This window comes from Sphaeramia orbicularis, chromosome 21, assembly GCF_902148855.1.
Source record: "Sphaeramia orbicularis chromosome 21, fSphaOr1.1, whole genome shotgun sequence".
In the NCBI taxonomy this organism is placed as follows: domain Eukaryota; kingdom Metazoa; phylum Chordata; class Actinopteri; order Kurtiformes; family Apogonidae; genus Sphaeramia; species Sphaeramia orbicularis.
In genome coordinates this window covers 39,024,204-39,046,911 of record NC_043977.1, presented here as the reverse complement: position 1 = coordinate 39,046,911, position 22,708 = coordinate 39,024,204, and the positions used below count along the sequence as shown (strand labels likewise).

General features: G+C 38.1%; 1 protein-coding gene across 1 annotated transcript in view; it reads right to left on the bottom strand.

The window, feature by feature from the left end:
- Window positions 1–4,903: 4,903 nt before the first annotated feature.
- The window catches only part of gli2a (GLI family zinc finger 2a), a 149,343-nt gene continuing 131,538 nt past the window's right edge, over window positions 4,904–22,708 (bottom strand). The window contains exons 9-14 of the mRNA XM_030125569.1: window positions 22,224–22,364; window positions 19,155–19,304; window positions 16,194–16,358; window positions 13,624–13,905; window positions 9,484–9,850; window positions 4,904–8,782 (exon numbers count right to left, since the gene is read on the bottom strand). Of these exons, the coding sequence (XP_029981429.1) occupies window positions 6,492–8,782; window positions 9,484–9,850; window positions 13,624–13,905; window positions 16,194–16,358; window positions 19,155–19,304; window positions 22,224–22,364 (3,396 nt within the window). The 3' untranslated portion in view covers window positions 4,904–6,491. The remainder of the gene's footprint in view (window positions 8,783–9,483; window positions 9,851–13,623; window positions 13,906–16,193; window positions 16,359–19,154; window positions 19,305–22,223; window positions 22,365–22,708) is intronic.

The window sequence follows — 22,708 nt, the reverse complement described above, 5'->3', positions numbered from 1 at the left end:
TGGACAGAAGATACCGTAGAAATATCACAATGGGGCTTTGTATACACTGAGAGCACTTTAACCTTTTCATGCATGTATTATGACAACCTTAGTCAAGATTTTTTTCTTTCTTCTTTTTTTATTCCTCCTTAGGCATGAGAAAAAAAGCAATCAAGTTTTTTTTTTTTTTTAATGAAGTTACAAAAATGTCCGTGCGTTTAATTTTTGAAGTAACGAAACGTGTTTAAAACCCAATATCAGAAAGGCAGATAAAAACAATTAAATAAAAAGATTTTAATCCTTCTAATCTGATGTTTTCTCACACTTTAACGTATTCTACTGCTAGTTATTACTCACTTCATGGTGTTAATATGCCAAAAAAAAAAAAAAAAAAAAAAAAAACTTTTTGTCTAACATATAACAATTGATTTACACTAAAACATGTTAGTGCAGATCAGGTTTATCAAAAACAGCAAAGTTATAGTAATGGTATGAATTTCAGTTTATGGGATGATGCATAAGCATCCATTGTGTTGGCTGATATGGAACTAAAACAACTAAACCCATGAATATACAAGAGAACAGCTGTAGAATAACTGTCCAGTGTAGTGACCAGTATGCATGAAAGGGTTAATATGATACTTTTGTTGTAGTTTATTATTGTTTTGCTTCTTTTTTTTTTTTTTTACTACTTTAACTGTGTTTCAGTGTAGTTTAATTGACGTTTTTTTGCAACCCTAATAAGGAATAGGTTGGATCAGAAAATGGATGGATGGATGGATGGATGGATGGATGGATAGACAGACAGACAGACAGACAGACAGACAGACAGACAGACAGACAGATAGATAGATAGATAGATAGATAGATAGATGTTATGTTATGTTACGTTATGTAATGTATGCTTATCTTATCTTATCTTATCTTATCTTATCTTATCTTATCTTATCTTATCTTATCTTATCTTATCTTATCTTATCTTATCTTATCTTATCTTATCTTATCTTATCTAAAACATTTCATATTAAGTATTGCAAAAGGGAAACAGGTTGCTTCTTTTGGGTATTCAGATCCGGATGCACTCTGCTGTATGTCAGCACTGAGCTGCGTGCTTCAGAGAAAACCATCGCTCCTCATCTGTGTGCTTTGTCTAATCATCCTTTTCTGCCTCACTAACCTCTTGTTCTCCTCTCTGGTGAGACTCCTTACCCTGGGGCTGTTTTTCTCCCATCCTCTCTCTAAGAGAATAAGGAATTCCACTGGCAAAAGTAATCAGTGGGCTCCATTTCCAACCAGTCCCCTGCTGAATTTGCTGTCAAATTAAAAATGATTTGTTCTTTTTCTTTTAGCACTTTGCATCTTTTCTCATAACACATTCCCTGCCCTGATCTCTAGTCTCTCTCCTGCTTTCTAACCCTTTACTCTGGTGGTTTTCTTTTCCTCTCTGCTCTTCTTTTCCGTTTTATGTTGCGTTCACACCCGTTTTCTCAGGGCCGGCCTGCCACTGTTAATTTTGGACAACATGCCATCTAAGTTTAGAAACTGCTCTGTATGCGTTTTATGTGAAGAGTATCGTTTTTCACCTGGGTTTTCAAAAATGGTGGGTTTTTTTGTCCATGCACAGAAGAATCATGGATAAAAATGCACAGTCTCTTCATTATACACACATCAAGAAAGATGTTTGTAGGGGAGAGATGAAAAAATATGAATTTTATAGAAGCTACATGGGATCATCTGGGCAAAGAAAAAATAAAAGGCAGCCCAAGCCTTCTGAAAGAAGCTTTATAGATTAAACCACATGAATACTTAGGAAAAGATGGCCAACAAGTTCAAGATGATATAAAGTGCAAGCAGAGGTCAGGTTAGCACTGACTTCGGACTGTAGAAGCCATTTCTGATGTTTTTGTTTCTAACGTTGTGCATTTACTTCTTCTTGTATCTTACTAAAGTTATTGACACGTGTGTTCATTACCCCTCTGGAAAAACAACAGAGTTTACATATATAGAAATGATAGACTATTACAAAAGTCCTTATTTCAAGATGAGATAAACATCTCTTATAGACATCTTTCTTAAAGTCACAAACAGTGGTGGAGAAAATTATTAGACCACCCTTGTTTTCTTCAATTTGTTGTTCATTTTAATGCCTGGTACAACTAAAGGTACATTTGTTTGGACAAATATAATGATAACAACAAAAATAGCTCATAAGAGTTTAATTTCAGAGCTGATATCTAGCCGTTTTCCATGTTTTCTTGATAATAACCAAAATCACTTCAGTTCTTACATCAATATCTATGGCATTATACTGACAAAAACAGCGCTTTTAGGCATTCCATGTTTTCCTTTCTGCCTGTTTTAGTCACATGATACACACAGGAGTTAGTACTTGATTGCATAACCATTGTTTTTAATGACTTTTGATGGTCAAAATTTTTTCCCCAACTGTACCTTCACACATCATCATTAGAACATCTTTCTTAGAGGCATCTTTGTAAAGTCACCTTTCCAAAGATGCTTCTAAACCACAGATGTCAAACATGTGGCCCGGGGGCCAAAACCAGCCCGCCAAAGGTTCCTATCTGGCCTGTGAGATGAATTTACAAAGTGCAAAATGCAAAAATTACCCTGAAGATATTAACAGTCAAGGGCATCAAACTCAAAAATAACAGCATAATAACCAAGAAATAATGACTCCAAAAGTTCTTCTTGGTTTAATGTGAGAAAAAGAATATGATATTATGCCTCTAAATAATGGCAACACCAATTTTTTCTCTTTGATTTATTGCAAAGAACATCAAATTCTGATATCCTTAAACAGTAAAATGTCAATAACCTGAACAAATATGAACAACCTGGAATGTCTAAAGAAAAATAAGTGCAATTTTAACAATATTCTGCCTGTTTTGTGCCTTGGTAGATCTGATCCGTAATGCACATGTATAAATCATAAGTTGACGCATAATATTGATAAAATTGTACTTATTTTTCTTCAGAAATTTCATTTTTTTCCAGTTACTCACATCTTTTTGTTTTGGATAGAAATAGTTTCATCATTTAATGTTATTTTTTTGCATTAAAAAATTTGGAGTTGTCATTATTTATAGGCTATTATGTTATTATTTTACTGGTTCAGCCACTGGAGATCAAATTGGGCTGAATATGGCCCCTGAAAGAAAATAAGTTTGACACCCCTGCTCTAAACTGACTCATCATATCGATTTATTGGATATGTTGACAATGCTTAAAAGACAAAATTAGATTGAAATATTTAGTGTTAAACCACTGTGCATTTGTGAATACTAATCACTGAGCAAAAAAATAATAAATTAGACAAAAGGAAGCAGTCATTTTCCTCATGAGACTACAAAAATATTCCTCTTGGGTCTAAATCACTTTAATATCCATAAATTGAATCTTAATTAATTTATTACTCTTTCTTACATGATACACAATAGTGATGTCTAATAAAACGACAGCTGCTGCAGTCACTGTTATCATTTGCCAGATCTTTTAAAACTGAAACGCTCTATAGTAATTGTCTTATATTACAGTCTTCAGTTTAGTATTTTACTTTATTCCATTTATGTAAATGTGCAAAACAACCCGTGTACCATTTGGCCATCATTCAGGCACTACAGATGAAAATGAGCTCTCAGCTATTTCTGGTACAAAATGTGTATTCTGAACAGCCCCTGTTGAATAAACGATAAAATATAAAATGCTGTCAGACACACTACATTTGTAGATATAATTTAGTCGGTGTATTCATATCAGTCTTTAGTATACAGCCACGGAAAATATTAAAATTACAACAAAAATAGCTCATAAGAGTTTAATTTCAGAGCTGATATCTATCCATTTTCCATGTTTTCTTGATAATAACCAAAATCACTTCAGTTCTTACATCAATATCTATGACAGGGGTGTCAAATATGCGGCCTGGGAGCCAAAACCAGCCCGCCAAATGATCCAATCCAAAATTACACTGAAGATATTAACAATCAAGGATGTCAAAATAAATCTAGTTCAATTCTATCTAATGTGGGTCAGACCAGTAAAATACTATCATAAACTATAAATAACGAAAACCACATATTTTTCTCTTTGTTTTAATGGAAAAAAAAGTAAAATTACACAAAAATGTTAACATTTACAGACTAGCTTTTTACAAAAAATGTAAAAAACCTGAACAAATATGAACAACCTGAAATGTCTTAAGAGATTTAAGAGTAATTGTACCAATATTCTGTCCGTTACTAAATGTTTTGTGTATTTGTAGATTCACTGTGATCTGTACGTTGTAATGAACATGTGAAAATGAGAAGCTGAGGCCAAATAATGGCATAAATTGTTAAAATTACACTTTTTTTCTTAATAAATTTCATTTTGTTCATGGTTTGTTCATGTTTTTTCACATTTTTTTAAAGGATAGTTTGTAGATGTAAAAATTTTAAAAACATAATCTTACTTTTTTCACTCTAAAACATAGAAATTAGACATACAAATTTTGGAATTGATATTATTTATGTATTATTATGTTATTACTTTAATGATCCAGCCCACTACAGGTCATATTGGGCTGTATGTGGCCCCTGAACTAACATGAGTTTGACACCCCTGATCTATGGCATTGTACTGCCAAAAACAGTGCTTTTAGGCATTCCATGTTTTCTTTTCTGTCTGTTTCAGTCACATGACACACACAGGAGTTAGTACTTGATTGTATAACCATTGTTTTTGATGACTTTTGATGGTCTACTAATTTTTTCCACAACTGTACATCCTTGCTGTACAAGTTTTTTTTTTTTTCACAGACCAATAAGGCATTCCTTCATCTGTGGAGTAGTTTTATTACATGCAGCCTTCAGAGAACAGAACCCATGTAACTTAAAAAAAAAAAAAAAGACGCAATGCAACACTGTGAGATTTAAAAGAAAAGGGGGAGATAGTTTATTTGAAATGTACAAAAGCTATATACACACTCACACAAACCCACACACATTGAGTGTAGTAAAAGTGGATGGTAGCATACACACAAACATTTTAAAGGCTACTTAAAAATTCAGCAAACATAATAAAACTGAGGAATTTGAGGGGTTTGTTCTCCAATCCTGTCCAAAACAGGATTTCATTATCAAAGTCACTTACTACTGGACTCTATGCAGTTCATCCAGAGCCCAGGGGAGGTATGGGGTAAAGCAAAGGGGGTGGGGTGGGGGGTGGTATGAATGTGGTAATTAGGGCTGGATCTCTACTGAGAACACACAGAGGTACTTGTATATTCTTTTAGAGAATGCTCTTCATCAGACACAAGGCTCAGTGTGCCTTGATAGACTAACACAGAAGCATATCCTTGTCCTTTTCAATCATTTACCCTTGTGAGATGGGACCACGGAGAGTTGATGCCTCTGATCCAGAGGGCAAAGAAGGAAATCTGATTTAATGCTGCTATCCCCGAGAGCTCAGGCCATGATCAAAAAGCACTTAATATCTGTGGATCATAATGCTGTACAACCACATGGTTAAACTAGGGCTGTCACTGCGTCATTTTAGTAACTGCAATTACTCACATATTTCTTGTTGAAGTTGATGAACTGTATTTTCAATTTAACTTCATGGTGTGTTTAAAATGAGCAGAAAAAGCTGAAGTCAACATGTTAAAAAATGACAATGTAAAATTATGTCATCAAAATGTTTTTTCATATAGCTGAACACTGTCCTTTACGCGGTGGAACGGGAAATCTATTATCATGTATGTTAAATATTATTATTTAACTTGTACAAAGAAATATGAAATGGTACCTCTTCATATAACTTCCCACGATGTGTAAAAAGCTAAAAAGTAACAAAAAAGGAAAAATCAATATGATCAGGAATATGTGAGTGACATGACCTTTTTTAAATAAAAAGCTAAGTGTCCTCCTTGGATTAAATGTTTGTGTTTAGCTTCAACAGCCCTAGTTTAACCATCAAAAGTCAATATCATAACTTAAAGAAAGTACCATACAGTATAATCTATAAACATAAAGGTAAGGTCTTCATGAGAAAATATCTGTTAACTACACATCGTGTCCACTTCCTGGTTGTTGTGTTTTCATGTTGTACTCAGATGGTCGACCTTGACGTCCTCAGCAAGGCACTATGTGAACTGCTTTCAGTGCACCACTTTGTAAAGGGCTATCATGCCAGCAAATACTGAATGGGAATTATTTGTAGATGCATTTATATACCCTGGGCTATCATATATTTGTAGCTAAAAAGTATGGCTTTTTAACAAATGATGATAGAAAATGGTCCTTAACCCTAGCTATTCTTACTATTAACTTTTCACTGTAACATAGTATAATCTGAAGTACATATTACAAGATAAGCATATTTCTATTGACAATGAAAAAAGATTATGTAATCGCCATTTCAGCATTGTTCAATCAGTGCTTTCTTGTGTAATCCGTATATTCCTGATGTAGAACTAGTTAAGACTGGATGGATGATGAGGTTTTTGATTGCTCTCAGCTTATCATGTTGAGAAACTTGCTTTCTTCAGCCAAAGCTGTGAGCATGGAGTTCATGTCACCAATGGCCATGTTGCCGATTCCTGTAGGTACAGAAGCGAGGGTGACAGAGTTGCGGGGGGTGGTGAGACGTGACGAATTCTGAGAAAGGCTCTGCAGAAGACCAGGACTCAGAGTGCCTGACATGAGGCTAGAATGGTCCCCATCATCAAGCATTGTGTCAAAGTCGATCTGGACGTGCTCTACTGGACCAGATCCACCAGTTGAAGAATCCACCGTGCTGCTGGAAACCTGGTTGACTCCTGGTGAGGCCATGTTTGTTGCAGCAGCTGTGTTATTGGCAGGAGCTTGACTGGCACAGGGGGACATTGGGGTGTCGAAGCTGGCAGGTTCAAACATATGAATCTGACCGGTGTAAAAGACAGCAGAGGTGGGATTCTCAGAGTTGTGAGCTGCTGACCCACTGGGCCTCTTTGGGCTTGCCTCTGAGGTGTCATTACCACGACATGGGCTCAAATCAGATGTCTTCAGAGGTATCCGATTTGGTTGAATCATGTTTGATCCTGCGTGTTGTCTGCCAATGGATTTGGGCTCTGTGGGAGGCCTGGGTTGTAACATACCTCTACCTCCATTAGGGATACTGTTCTGCTGCTGCTGCTGCTGCTGCTGCTGTTGTTGGGACAGAGTGTTGTAACTGTGCTGCTGATCCACTTGAGAATACCCATCAGCTTGTGTCCTTGCTCTGTAATTTGGCAGTTCTGCAGGTACCATAACGTTCCTGTTCTGTCTCATGCTTGTGCTCCCAGATAAAGAATTTGGGATTGATTCTTGGCCAAATCCTTGCTGAGGACTCATTTGATCACTAAAGTTCACATTGCTGCATTGCCTCTGCTGTTGGGTGATGTTCATCTGCCTCTGGCTGTTGTGGTTTGCATATCCCTGCATAGACATATTCTGACTCATAGGTACCACCTGCTGGTTGCTGCTCAGACCCTGACCAGCCTGGAAGGTACTAAAGTTGTGCCTTTGCTGGACAACAGTAAGGTTCCCCCTGAGAGGATGCTGCTGTTGTTTGGTAAGCTCAGTCCCCGAGCTAACCTCATTCCACTGCACAGGCATGTTATTCTTGCTCATGTTGTGTGCTGGTGCTGAGAAGGGCTGCTGAGAACCTCCAGGACCAACATGACAGGACTGCATGTCCTGACCAGACTGAGTCATTGTGGCATCCACCATTGCCATCCTTCTCTGTGCATAAAGTGATGCTGGTGGGGCCATGCTTGTCTGGTAGCCCTGAGACTGGTTGTTGGGGTGGTAGTTCACTTGCCCCGAGTTGTGGGCTGAAGGGCCAGAATTCTGGGACCTGAGGTACTGGACCATATCATCCGGAAGCACAATGTCATCGTCTGTAGTTTGCTCCCCCCCAATCATAACACCATCAACTGCCATGTTCTCCATGGCCACATTCTCAGAGATGCTAGGTGGCCTTGGTGCAAATGGGTATCGCTGCAAGCTGCCATCTGAGCGAGTGTAGCCCTGCATGGCTAGAGTCTGGTTGCGCTCTGCTGCTGAAAGACCATTCACTGGGTTCATGTTGTTCATACTGTTAAAACGCTGGACCCTTGGGAAAGAGAGAGGGTCCACCACAGGTCGACGCACTGGGTCACTGGCACGACGTGGAAGGTTGTTGGGTACTTCATGAGGCATCATGCTCTGGCTGCCATACCCAATGTCACTGCATCGCCTGGGTACAGATCCAGAGGCCGGCTGCTGAAGTGGGTGGGACAAGCCCTCCTGGGAGTCATTGTACAGAGCCATGCGGGTTCTTAAGCTCATTCGATCCATGTTAGGGAGAGGAGTAGGAGGAGCTCCACCTATGGCAGCGGCATACTTAGCCTTGAGTCGATAATGTTGAGCCGGTGTAAGACTGAGCAAGCTTGGAAGACCTCCTCCGCCTCCTCCACCAACACCGCCACCACACTGGCTGGCCTCACTCGATCGGCGAGACAGATCCGTGGAAATTGGATCATAAGAGTCAGCTGAACTGATGTTATTGTGGCGGTTACCACCAAACTGGGACGCTTCACTGGAGCGCCGGCTGGAATAGCATGGCGAGATACCAGAGGAACGCCGACTCAAGGTGTATGCTGAGCTGATGGTGCTGGTGGTACTATCACGCCTTTCGTTCAGCTGGTTCAGCAGTGTTACTTCATATGAAGACGGGTCACCGAGGCGTTGGCCAGGATACAAGCCACTTAGGTTACTCATGTTGGAAGTCTCCAGCAGGGAACCTGGCGAACACAAGAGCCATGATTACAAACCAACACTAAGTGAAAACAAAGCAAAAAAAAAAAAAACTTCATCAACTTTACAAAATGTGCCAAATGTACTTAAATGTATAATATGTAAAGGAGATACGACATCACTGATAGGCTATCACTCATAGGAGACCAAATGAAACAGTTCTTTACACTGAAAAAAATTTTATGGCTTTCTCTGAACTTGGACATTGTTGGAAACATTTGATATAATGCAAGTACACAATTCAACCAAATATGAAATAGACCAAGTAATTTATGGATATGTCAGTGCAAAAAGGGTACATATTACAGCTTTAATGGGAGATGAAAGCACTAAAGAAGGTTCTAACGAGCACACTTTTTCTGACATCTTCTTAATATTTCCATAAGATGTGATAACACGGCTAGTACTGTCAACTAGTACACATGGATTAATGAAGATGCCAATTCATTTCAAGTTTTGTATAGGAATTGTTCCCAAATTGTGATCTCTACTACGTCTGTGTATGCCATGTATAACATTTCCTTGACCGTATATTCTGTTTTTCCAACATTTTCTGCAAATTCACTTACACAATAAATATATAGTACAGGGTTATAGAGTATGATTGACCCAGATTGTAACTTTTTGACTTATGGAGCCCTCCTCATCCACACTAAGACATAATGCAGATTTCAGCATGTGCACTCACCAACTGCAGGTATGGGAGGCAGCTTGGTGCTATTGTGTTGGCCCTGCAGTGGCTGTGGTGCAGAGTTGACCCATGGGCAGGAGTCCCTCACTGTCTTCAGCCTTTCCTTCTTGATGTTCTCCAACTTAATGGTAACGGTGCCGCCGTGAGTTACGGCTTTCCTCAACTGGAGCCCCACCCCAGCCTGCTGGCCCCCAGCAGAAACAGTGGAATCAACCATGGGGCACTCGTCCTGAGCACTGAGGTCCCCGAAGCTGCCCCCGCTGTGCATGGCCATCTCTACTCCACTGTCATTGTTGTTGGCGCTGCTGAGAGGTGACGGCTCACTGCTACATGACGAGTGGCCGCCAGGACTGGACTGATATGTCTGGTGAGGACAGCAAAGAAGAATGTGTTAGATGTGTAGTGAAGCCTTAAGTTCAGGTCAGGTTTGGTGAGACAATACTGACTCATACTTTTGTAGCAACTTTTTATTGTCATATATGAATTGAGAAAACTGTACTGACAGATATAGACGACTCAGTTGGATGCCTCTTCAATGCTGTTCATGCAAAATAGTAAAGAATCTCAAATGTAAACAGTGCGCTAGTGAAAGTATCTTAACCCTGTATCAGGCAAGTGCCTATTTTTGGTAATTTCCTCCAACATTAAATATGGGTCCAATCCCGTGCCTCAGTGAGGTCCAAAATATGTTGGTTTTTATAACACTATACAGTGATTCAGAGAGATTTTGCAGACATTTTGAAGCTGCAAATAGTGAATATGAGTGATTTTTGTCAGTTTATGACTTTAAAACAGTTGTTTAATTGTATGTGTTTACTTTTTAGCAAGTGCTGTTCAGATGTTTTATGGCAAGAGGAGGAAAACTGTTGTCGAGCCAACCAACAAGAAGGTAGATGACAATGTCCAGTAACAGGTTGAAATTTTGAATTGTATCTCAATGAGTGCCCTATAAAGGGTTAACTGCAGTGGTGAAGTTAATTACACATTTGAGGTACTTGTAGTGTACTTCACTTCATTTTATGCAACTTTATTCTTCAATTCACCACATTTGCCTGACAGCTTTAGTTCCATTTCAGATTACATCTGTTAATCTCCTTTTTGTCCATACGTATGAAAATCTGTTCGTTTTATAAATTTATGAAAAACCAATGGGTACATTGTTTTTTCATGGACTCCCAAAATTCTTGAGTGCAATAATGTCTTTGAAAATCCAGTTGTTTTTTTTTCGCTGTAAAATACATGATCACAAAGTTGAAACGAGGCCTGTTTTCAAACTTATGATCTTTGACTTTTCACACGTACGTTTTCCTGACACTGTTTATATACTTTATCCACATTTTTGATGCAGAACATTTATTAGTGGTGGAGGGTTTTTTTAACAGCGTGGTATTAGTGATTTTACTACAGCAAGGGATCAGAATATTTCTTCCAAATCTGAAAATGTGAAACTGATGAATAAAATACATTTCTAAAAGCTGGGTCTCGGTTCAGTAACTCTATTATGTATTCTTCAAGATTAAATAATTACAACACTTTAAATATTCTGACTGTAATGATGTTTTGTAATAACTAATGTAGGTCTGTGGTTCTATAATCGCATTAATAATAGATGGATTTTATTTATTTACAACAAGAAAACAAGTGGATAATGGATGAGTTCTGTGAGCAACAATCCAGCAGCAACAGTAATTCAGACTGGCTCAAAATGAACTAAAGTCTTGATCACAGCTTGATGTTGGCACAATTTGTTCAGCAGAATCAGCATGCATGCTAAAACAGTCCCAGCATTTGAATATTAATGTGACAATGACTTTTATCATTGGCCGACTGCAGAGGCTACTGCCAGTGATGATGTTGTAGACAGAGAAATCCAGTCTACACGTCTACACGTGGCTGTGTGCATCCTGTATGCAAAGAACGAACTGCAAAAGTTTGTAAAAATGTATTATCATGCAAAAAGGTCACTTTCTGTCAAGCAAGAATGGAGTTTGTAGCACAAAGACACATTCCACGTCTCGCATGCAGAGTTGCAACAAGAAACAGAGACAGTTTAAGTTCTCACCTCAGTGAAGTCTGTCCATTAGGAAGGTTATAAGAGAAAGAGAGCAGCATGTTCGAGAGGTGAGTTAAAGAGGATGCAGGCAGCGGAGGAGGCAGTCAAACATTAAACCTCAAAGTAAGGTTAGTGAAATAAAAACTGTTAGCTTCTACTTCTATCCTTAAATAGGGCTGTGTGTTATGATGGTATGGTGAAGCAGCATATGACTATTAAAAAATAATTTCACATTTTGCTTTTTTTGTTGTTGTTTTTTGGTTTGTTGTATCACATTCACACGTTTTATGGCAATGCTTATAACCGTTTGGATGATGTTTCATGTTCTATGCCACAGATGCAGGCCAGGAATTTGCATGAAGGCAACAAGCAAACCCAAAAGGAAAGTGAACACAACACAAAACAGAGAAGCCAAAAGAAAATGATGAGCTTGGACCTAAAAGAGGCGCTGCTTCTGTCACACGGACATGGTTTGGAAATGAAAAGTCTGACACAAAATAGAGTTTGCAAGTTATGCTGCAGACCACACAACAGACTCAAACGCCACTAACTCTTTTAGCAACTATGAGTATCATGTCATACAGTAAGTATATTTAACCCATAAAGACCCACTGGGACCAAATTAATTTGTCTTGGTGATTTATTATATTATCCTCTTTATTTTGCATTTTATCAGTCAAAATCTGGTATTTTCCTATACTGAATTTCCTGATCATGTAGATGTTCATAAAAAGTTAAGATTATAATTGCGGGTTCTAACAAAAACAGAGAAAATTTAAGAAAAAGTGACTTTTCCAGCAAAGATATCATTAACTGAACATAAAACCATGTGTTTCCATCCACTGTCATTGATCAAACTACATAGGTTTTACTGGTGAATCGATGTAGTAGAACACAGGTGTCAAACATGCGGGGGCCAAATCCGGCACGCCAAAGGGTCCAGTCCAGCCCTTAGGATGAATTTGTGAAATGCAAAAATTACACTAAAATATTAACAATCCTTTTAGTTCAGGTTCTACATTCAGACCAATTCAATCTAAAGTGGGCAGGACCAGTAAAATACTATCATAATAACATGTAAGTAACGACAACTCCAAATTTTTCTCTTTGTAAATGTAAATATTTTCATGTATTTACACTAAAACAAAGTATAATTTCACAAAAAAAGTGACTCACCTGAACAAACATGAACAACCTGAAATTTCTTGAGAAGTACAATTTTAAAAAATATTCTGCCTGTTACTAAATGTTTTGTGTATTTGTAGATCCACTGTGATCTGTAAGTTATCATGTACATGTGTTAAATGATAAACTGAGGCAGAATATTGTTAAAATTACACTTATTTTTTTCAGTTTGTTCATGTTATTCAAGTCTTTTGAAAGGATAGTTTGTAGATGTAAACCTTTTCATAATGTAAATTTATTTTTTTTCACTCTAAACCACAGAGAAAAGTTTGGAGTTGACATTATTTATATATTATTGTGTTATTATTTTACTGGTTTGGCCCACTGCAGATCAAATTTAGCTGAATGTGGCCCCTGAACTAAAATGAGTTTGACACCCCTGTTGTAGAAGATGTCAGTGTTTCCATGTTCACTACAAAGTCTCTAAATGTCCAAATGGGTCATATCTGATGACCATGAAAAGATGACAAACTGTATTTTACACCAATTATTTGCATGAATTGATAGGATTAATGGATCAACAGGTATTAAACAATTTATATCAGTCGATGCTTTTGATTGCAAGTGGATGTTTGGGTCTTTATGGGTTAAATAAAGTACGTAACACAAAATCTGAGAGTATGAAACCATGTGGTCATTTATATAAACTATTCTTCAGTTGGATTTATAGAAGATGTTTTTACCTTTCTATGAAAATTACGTAAATCAAGATGGATTTTGGTCATATCACACACCCTTTTCAACATTCAAAGCCATGCATTTAAAGTATGTGACTGCGTTATATTAACAAAAGATCATTTTAGTGGAGAATGAGGTGCTTATTAAGATGCAGTCAATCTTCTGCACACATTATTATGGTCCATAAAGACATATGTGTAGGATTTGTGATCAGGACTCACCATAGAGTTCTCCGTCTTGATAGATTTAACTTGTAAACAGTCTTCGACTCCTCTCGAAGTGCTGTTGGCCTCAATCTTGCCGTCCACGCCTCTCGCGCCGTGCTTGGAATTCGCCTCGTTCTCGCCGTTACCTTTGGGCGGCTGTAGCCTCGGAGGTGCGTCGCTTCGTTGTTTCTTGGTGACGTGGGCTTCAGGTCCGTGGACCGTCTTGACGTGCTTCCTGAGTGAGCTGGGGTCAGTGTAGCGCTTGGTACAGCCCGGGATCTTACACACATATGGTTTCTGCCGAGAGGGATTCAACACAGTTCTTATTGTGGAAGAGAGGACGTGCAATTCAGATCCAGATGTGAAAGGAAAATATTAGTAAGCAATAATAAAAAAAAAAACTCTTAACAGTAAAAACCACAGCATGATGATTCCACTTTTCAGCATCCACCTCAAGGCCAAAATAAATTAAAATCTAAACTTGTCGTACAATATTAAATTGATCTAATGGTTATATATATAAGTAAAAACAGAACACTGAGCGCTGGTGGTCCCAATTAGAACTTTTCTTTCTAATAATTGAATTAAAGCCCACCCCCCCACCCCCCCAATCCAAAACTTTAGTGGGTTTTAATCTTTGAGTTTCATGCAGGTTCACACACAATGACGTCTGTAAAGAGTTGAACGCTCTTTTCACTTAAAATATACATGAATAGATATATAAAAGTATATCAAACTAAACAGCTGTGAAAAAATACTATCAAGTGCAATAATAAAAGTGACCTGTGGAGTTAATAGTAGTGAGAAAACTATCTGCATTTACGAAGAAAGTAAAAAGTAAAAATGTATGGAAGAGTAAATCCACGATATCAGAGTCGGAAAATTGAAGTCCTTCATCATACCTCAACATAGGTGTGCAAAACACAACAAGCAACATAAACAATGGCTTCTCACTATATTACATTCACTAAATACTGAATTTAGCAGCTTTCTTGTGGAATACAAGGGATTATGGGAAATGTAGTCTTGTATAGCTCCCATCAATACATCAACTAAAAGTATATTACTATTACTATTATTATTATTATTATTATTATTATTATTATTATTATTATTATTATTATTATTATTATTAATAGTTCTGTATTAATTAAGTTTCAGTAAACAACTATATAACAAATTCAATCAGCTGTCACTAAATCAAGAATATTTCCAAGAACAATTCTAAATAAAGTTGAGTGCTTCTATGAAACTGGTCCGTAAAAACAGGACATGGGGGCTAAAAATTCAAGCCAGATGTAAACTAATGTTATGAAGCAAGTTTGGAAGCACTTTTTAAAATATTTTAAAAATAAGTGCTGAGATAAAAGTGAAACTATTTTTCAGATGAAACACATTTTTATATTATTTTACATTATATTTAATGCAAAAATCTGTATGTAACACGGTCAAAAGGACATGAAAATTATGTGCTACTATTTTTTGGAATATCTCTTTACTCTCTCACAGGTACATTTTGGGAATTGAACTAATTATGCAAGGCAGAGTGCTTCACAGAAATGACTACTGTTGCAAAATAATTTGCGATTTATATGTGTTTAACCGGGCAGGTTCTGTATGTAATGCTAGTGGATACGATGGGTTACATACAAAACCTGAAATAAGACTGAGATACATGAAAAACCTGCATATCTGGATTAGAAAAAACACTATGATCCTCAAATTTAACACAGTGTCTTTATTTATAGTGCTATATAAGACCATTTACAGCCATGTGTTCCAGATCAAATGCACTGACACCTAGGAAGCTTTTCCGGTCCTAATTTTGGTCCTATTTTTGACCCCAATATTTTATGCAAAATTCATTAATTTTGGGATGGCTCAGAGCAAGAGTATAATTTTTTTTTAGGTACATCCTGGGGAGAAATATCTCTGAATTTCTCTTTTATTATTGGGTCTAAAAAGCTGGAAAAGGGCCAGGCACCAAAATGAACCCAGTTTCATAGAAGCACCCAGTTACAATGCATGGTGTCCATTATACAGGGTGTCCCATAAGTCTCCATACATAGGAGACATAATACATTCCATACATATATGGTTCTAACATGTATTTCTTTATATTTCTTCTTTATAGTTCTTCTGCAGTGGAGGACACGCATTGAAATGTGTTCCCGACAAAATGGCAGTCATATAGAGCATATTATATAAATAAAAATGGTTTATGTCAAGAAACGTTTATTTTCCTATGCATGGAGACTTATGGGACACCCTGTAGAAACATGATATCCTGTATGAGCTGCATACTCATGTACACCTACAAGAATAATTTGTGATTGTTTTTATTTTAATTTATTAAGCTTCAGATTTTACATTGCAGAAACCTTAAGTGATTACTACCAATGCTTAGGAAATGTACGTACAGGAGAGGAGGAAACATCCTGAGTTCAACAGTTAAACTTTTACCTGGGAAAATGGACCTGTTTTAACAGTTCTGAATGATTTCACTGAACATTTAGCATGAAAAACATATAAGATGTGCAGTAACAGAATTGGAAGAGGATTTTTTTGCTGATACGTGACCATACCTCATTAGAATGTGTGCGGTTCTGGTGCTTGGCCCGGTCCGAGGCGTTGGAGAAGGCCTTGTTGCAGCCTTCATGTTCACACACATAGGGCTTCTCCCCAGTGTGGGACCTGAGGTGGGTCTTGAGGTTCTCCAGACGAGAGTAAGCTTTTGAGCAACCTTCAAACTGTAGACAGACACACAGATAGATGGAGCACTTTGTTATTTTTGATGCAGCTGGTTAGAGAAAAGAGCTGAGGGGGAAAAAAAGAAAAAGCTCAGTGTTTCAGTTTTTAAATGTAATCTACTCTTGGACTCTTGCCCACCTACTGTGGGGTGCCACACAAAAGCAAAGCTCTGCTACACATGGGTAAAAGGGGCTATTATGTGAAATATCTAAACTAAGTGTGAGGTGTGGTAGAGCTCTTTGTCTGGTGTGCTTTGTTGAGACAAAGAGAAGTCTGTGTTTAGCCTTTGTATTCACTTGTACTATACAAGCTATAATTTGGTATTCCTTCAGAGCGGCAATTGTGAATGTAATTGGCTTCAAAATTAAAGAGAATCAAATTAAAGTAGCTGAGATTGTATGTAAAAGTCAGAAGAATCCACCAGAAAAGACAAGACTAAAGGAGAGTTACAGTGTTATGAGAGGATGCATGTGGGATTCATGCAGAGAATATACAGCGCCGCTTTAATAAGGACCCACGGCCCCCTGCATGTGTGCAGATTTTAATTACACACCCACACTGTCAATCAGCCTTCTTAGAGTTCGCCTTCACAAGTCATCTGTTTTAATGCATTCACAAGAGCCAGTGAGCGGCCTTTGAAGCCCAGAAAACAGGCCCTCAATTTGATCTTCACACAGCGAGTGAAGGCTTCAATAAAAACCCCCGTGATTTATCAACAGAAAATATCACTGGTGGTTAAGCACAAAGAAAATCAGATGAAGTTGATTTTATTAGTTTTTAATGTGTCAAAGGAAAAGGCTGGAGGCGAGAGACAGCCTTCAAATGAGGTGAAGAAATATCCAGTTTGAACAGTTGGTTTCTGCTCAGTAAAAGGGTCATTTGACAAATTTTAAACATGAAGATGAATTTACTGGTCATGAGGTCTATTGACATCAGCTGAATAATGTTTGATCTGGTTCTTTATCAGTTCCCAAAGGATTACTGACTAATTTCCTATGCAGAAGGATCAAACTTTAACATTTGCAGTCAGATGTTTTGTCTTTTTAATATTTACACTATAGGTCTGTCAAAATTAACGTGAATTAATTTGTCATCATGATTAATCTGAATAAAAATTTTAACTCAACCCATCTACAGTGCAGATAGACTCTGAACATCTCTGCCAACGCATTTGGGGCAGTTTGTCCAAGTAGAGTTAGCGTTGCGCAAATGGGCAGTTGATCCAGTACAGTTGTCCCTCACTATAATGCGGGTCACCTTTCGCGGCCTCGCTGTTTCGTGGATTTTTTTAGTGCAATTTGCGGTTTATTTTTAGAATGTAACTCCGGCGATAAATGAGACCACTGTAGTGACAGGCAGCAGAACCAACCCATAAAGATGGAAGACGCTAAACTGCACATTGGCCCCAAGACGAACAGTTATTACCCCACCCCCTGAAGGGGAGGCAAGGGGTATTGTTCTTGGTTCGGTATGTTTGTTTGTTAACACTGTAGCAGCAAAAATATTGGTTCAATTCATACCAAATTGGGTTTATAGATTGCCAGTGACCCAGAATAGATGTCATTATATTTTGAGAAAGATAGGTGAAAGTTAAAATTTTTTATGATTTTTAAAAATTTTCCCAATTACTTATAATGGGTGGTATACATGCAAGGGGTTTGTTGTGTCTGGTACCACTTGTTTCTAGTTGTTTTGTTGAAACTGTCAAAGGTGTTTAATAAACCCATTTAGTGCATATATATTCCCTTCTTTCTTGAGCCTGTTTGGTCACACAAAATGAAATGCAATTAATATAGATTAAAAAATTAATGATATTTAATTGTAATTAATCAAAATTAATCCGCAGCAACCCTTTGATTCATCTGATTAAATATTTCAATCATTTGACAGCACTAATCTACACTGTTTCTTGATTCTCATGTTACAGACGTTAACACAAGCAGCGTTATTATCTCTCTTTGTAGAATGAAGCCATTCTTAGGACTGTTTCTTCCGACAAAGCAAAGGGAGTTGAGACGACCGTTCAGATAAAGTGAACAATACCAGCTTGATTCTCAAGCCTTGTTAGAAAACATTAGAAAGACATCAATTCTATGCACAGCACAATGGCCAGTGTATGATCCAGTGTTTTCTTTCTACAGTCATTAAATCAGAATCTCAGTATTTGTTCCCTGAGTTCTACGACGACCATATTAGTCCTGTGCTCAGATCTGTGCACTGGCTTCCTGTGGCTCAGAGAATAGACTTTAAAACAGCTCTGCTCATTTATAAGTCTCTCCGTGGTCTAGCACCAAAGTACATCTGTGACACGTTGGTCCCATATGAACCATCTCGGACCCTGAGAACCTCAGGGACTGGTCTTCTGCTGGTGCCCAGAGTCAGGACTAAACACAGTGAAGTTGCGTTTCAGTTCTATGCAGCTAAACTGTGGAACAGTCTTCCTGATGACATGAGACAGACCTCTACTGTGACAATGTTTAAGTCCAGGCTGAAAACAGCTGTGTTCAACTGTGTATAGAACAACTGAAAGGGCTCTATCTGCACTCTGACCTTTTACTTTGTTTTAATTGATAATTATTTATGTCTTATTGATTATGTTTTAATTGTAACTGTGCCTGTCTCTTTTCCATTTTTGTAAAGCACTGTGAATTGCCTTGTGTATGAATTGTGCTATACAAATAAATCTGCCTTGCCTTACCTATTCCCCTATAAACCTGTCTCAGTAGAGAAGGTCAGTGCTTACTTGTATTCCTGTGTGTCAGTGGGTTTGTCAGGTCATTTGAATAGATTCTTACTGTGCATTTGTGCGGCTTCTCCCCTGTGTGTCTCCTCATGTGAACCACCAGCATGTACTGGGCCTTGAAGGGCTTCTGTTCCCGCGAACACTCCTCCCAGCGACACACAAACTCCTTCTTCTCACCATGGATGTGGTCGTTGTTAATGTGCTGCGGAGGCAAATGAGTCAAATTCAGCTACATGTCAGTCGTCATGAATGAGATCACAAGGTACAAAACATTTAATGACAGCAAGACTTATGTGTAGTATCCTGATCCGTTACTTGTACCTTCTCAGTGTTGTACTTTTATAAATGATGTTACGTTTTACTGCTATGCATGTTTAAATTTGCACTCTTCTGAAGTACTTTATGTTCTGCTGGAAGTTTAATCTACAGTAATGAATGGCTTTATCTAAGTCATGGATTAGAACAAGTACCTGAAGTACCTGAAGTAAAACTAGTTTTAAAAGTTTTTAAAATTCAAACACTGGTCTGTGTCTATTTTCAGAACCAAGTCAGCAAATTCTTGTCTTTTTCCCACCAAGAGCCCCTCCTTCTCACATCCACACACCATGCATTGTGACTGATGTTGCAATCCATTATGTCTGACAGTTATTATGCGCCCATCAGGAGCAGAAAATAACTTTAAAGGCACTCTGTCTGTTTTTTCAGGCTCTGTGAATGTGTATTACTTTCACAAGGAAAAAGGAACTTCCTTATATCCCAGACGATGGGATCAGGAAGAGAAGATTGTAACATTCTTGTATTTGTCATCCATTCTTCGCCGTTTTGTTGGATAAGGAAGTCACAAACTAGGCTTCCTGTGTGATGTCTCAGGTTAAATCGACATTTTGTACTGCCAGAAGAAAAGATGTCAAGTGCATTTGAATTATCTAACGTACACAAAAAAATGTATAAAGTTTTGTTTTGTTTTGTATCGCCTTGTAAGGAGCTTCCTCTATGTGTCCTCAGATAAAACAGGGTTTATCATTGTAAAGTATAGACACCAGGGTTGTTATAGTTAATGAAAACTATAACTAACATTGGAAAAATGATTTTGTCCACTCAAAAAAAAAAAAAAAAAGAAAAACAAATACACGGATCAACAAAATGTGGCCAAAACTTTAGGTTCACATGTCAGTGTTAATGGATGTCAAAGACAGCATTCTGCCTCAAAAAACTAAATCAATAAAACTTAATAAAACATGATCTAAAACTAGTGAATTCCCCATAATACAAACATACAGCAATTATTCATATACTTGTAAAATGAACTAAAACTAAACTGAACAAATAAATAATATAAAATAAATAAAAATAAAAACTAAGGCTAATTTCAAAACCATAATAACTTTTATCCTCAGATAAAATGGGTTTTATCAACTTGAATTAGACAAACACACAGTTTACACACTTATGTTGCTCTATAGTCACTCACTTAAAAACTCTCATCCCATGCACCACATGCAAATATCCACACACCCAGAAGAACCACTTCATTTCCTGAGGACATCCAGGCCCACAATGCTCCACTTATGTGGTCACTTCTTCACCAGCGAAAAGCTCGGTGGTTGACGTTTCTGCTGAGATCTATTTTAGGTGAAGCAGGAGGAATGGAAACGAGTGTGTGGCCCAGAAGAGGCCTCTATTTTCAGGTTACACACTACTGTGAATACATAATTTGGGGGCTCTTGAGACAGGATTACACTGGTAAGGCTGAATCCGGGAAGAAACCCACAGGTGTGTTTTCTGCTGATATTGTGAGAACCTTGTGTGAAACCAGAGATGTGCTCAGGGAGGTGCTGTGGGGAGTTTTTGCAGAAAAATGGCTTTTACACTCTAAGATTTCAAGTTGGTTTTCATAAAGTTGACAGAAAGCAGAGACCTTTAAAAACCTTGTGGTCCGGGGAGGACTTAAAATGTTTTGGCCTCACATTGTGCATCCACACCCTCGATGTAACCAGCTGTTCTCTGCAAGCAAGTTGGAGAGCTTTCACAGAATTGTGGCGAGGGATGTGGATTTCAGGGCAAAAGTTCTTAAAGGTAACTCTGGTTGTGACTTGTTGCAGCCCATGGTGACCGCTACAGTCAGTTTCGGGGTCTGTGTACCTGACGTTTCCCCTCCCACCACTGCTCTGAGATGACAGCAGTCAGAGAGCTGAATCCATGAGGGAAGTTAACCTGGAAAAGGGGAGCACTGAGTTCCAAAACTCCAGAGCTGCTGGCATGACGATGGATTTATGGCCAGCCCTCTGGGCTTCAGGGGCTGGGGGTGGTGCTGGGAGTTAGAGGTTAGGGGTTAGGGGTCGCAGGGCTGAAGGGTTGGGGGGTGCAGCTGCAGGGCTTGGGCTTGAATTTGGTGAGAGCTGGCAGGCTCATTAACAGTGCGCGTGTCAACCAGGAAGGAAAGATCAGTTACTGGACAGATTTCTGACCAATCAGCATGGATTTAATGAGGACCAGAAGAGTGGTTTGGACCTTTTTCTGCAGTAGAATCAAATAAAGTAGATTACGCTGATGGCATACTTCATGAGTGTGTTTTAGATTGGTCTGTAGTGTCTTGTTTTGCTCTAATCTTGCTTTAGTCTCATGCAAATTAGACAGCATCGCAAAAATTAAGTCAGGCTTAATTTAGGCCCAAAAACTTTGCAACTACACACTCAGACTTTACTTTAACACTACTACAAACTAATTTAAGTCCATGTAACAGTAACTTAGAGTGGCATCGACTGACAAAAAGGAGGAACACATAGTTCCCAGTACTTTATGATTCAATAATACTGGAGAAGCAAAAAAAGAAAAAAGAAGACACGTTTAGAGAGTGAAGTATAATTTGGTTAAAGTGATATTAACATTAAATGTGTTTTTTGAGCCGTCAATACAATCATGTGACTCATTTGTAAGGACACTCATCAGTGCTGGTGATGAAGCAAAAAGATAATGTAAAACTCTTTATTTCAAAGGTGAAAACTGACCAACTTGTCCTTCATTTTCCCACTCATTTCATGATGCAGAGGTATATTTTAGTGTTTATCTCCCTGAGTGGGATTTTAAATGTAACAATTGAAAACTAAAGCCTGTGACTCACATGGACGAGTTGGTCCTGGGTGTCGTACTCCTTGGTGCAGCCCTCCCAATGGCAGTTGGTCTCATATATGGCCTCAGGTTCCTGTTTGCACTCATCTTTATCCAGATCCTCACTCAAGTCCAAGATTCCTCCACCATGATCCTGACAGACAGGGACAGTGCTCTGTCAAATGAGTTCAGAACAAACACTATACAACTTTCTTTCATAGGTGTATAAACGACCAGAGAAACACTAAAACGCAGACATTAAACTGCATCTTTTACCTGAATCTGTGGTCAATATGTTGGAGATGCATTCTGTACTATTTTGCATCTTTCTTATCTTATCTTCTCCTTTATCCTAATGAGTTGTTGCTATATATCAGACGTGTGGCAACACATTGATTACAGCTGCATTTTTATTCACTCCCTAATAATCAATTTGACAAGGAAATTAGCAGGAGTAGTTAAAGAGAGAGCTACAGAATAATCCTCTGGGAAGAAGCT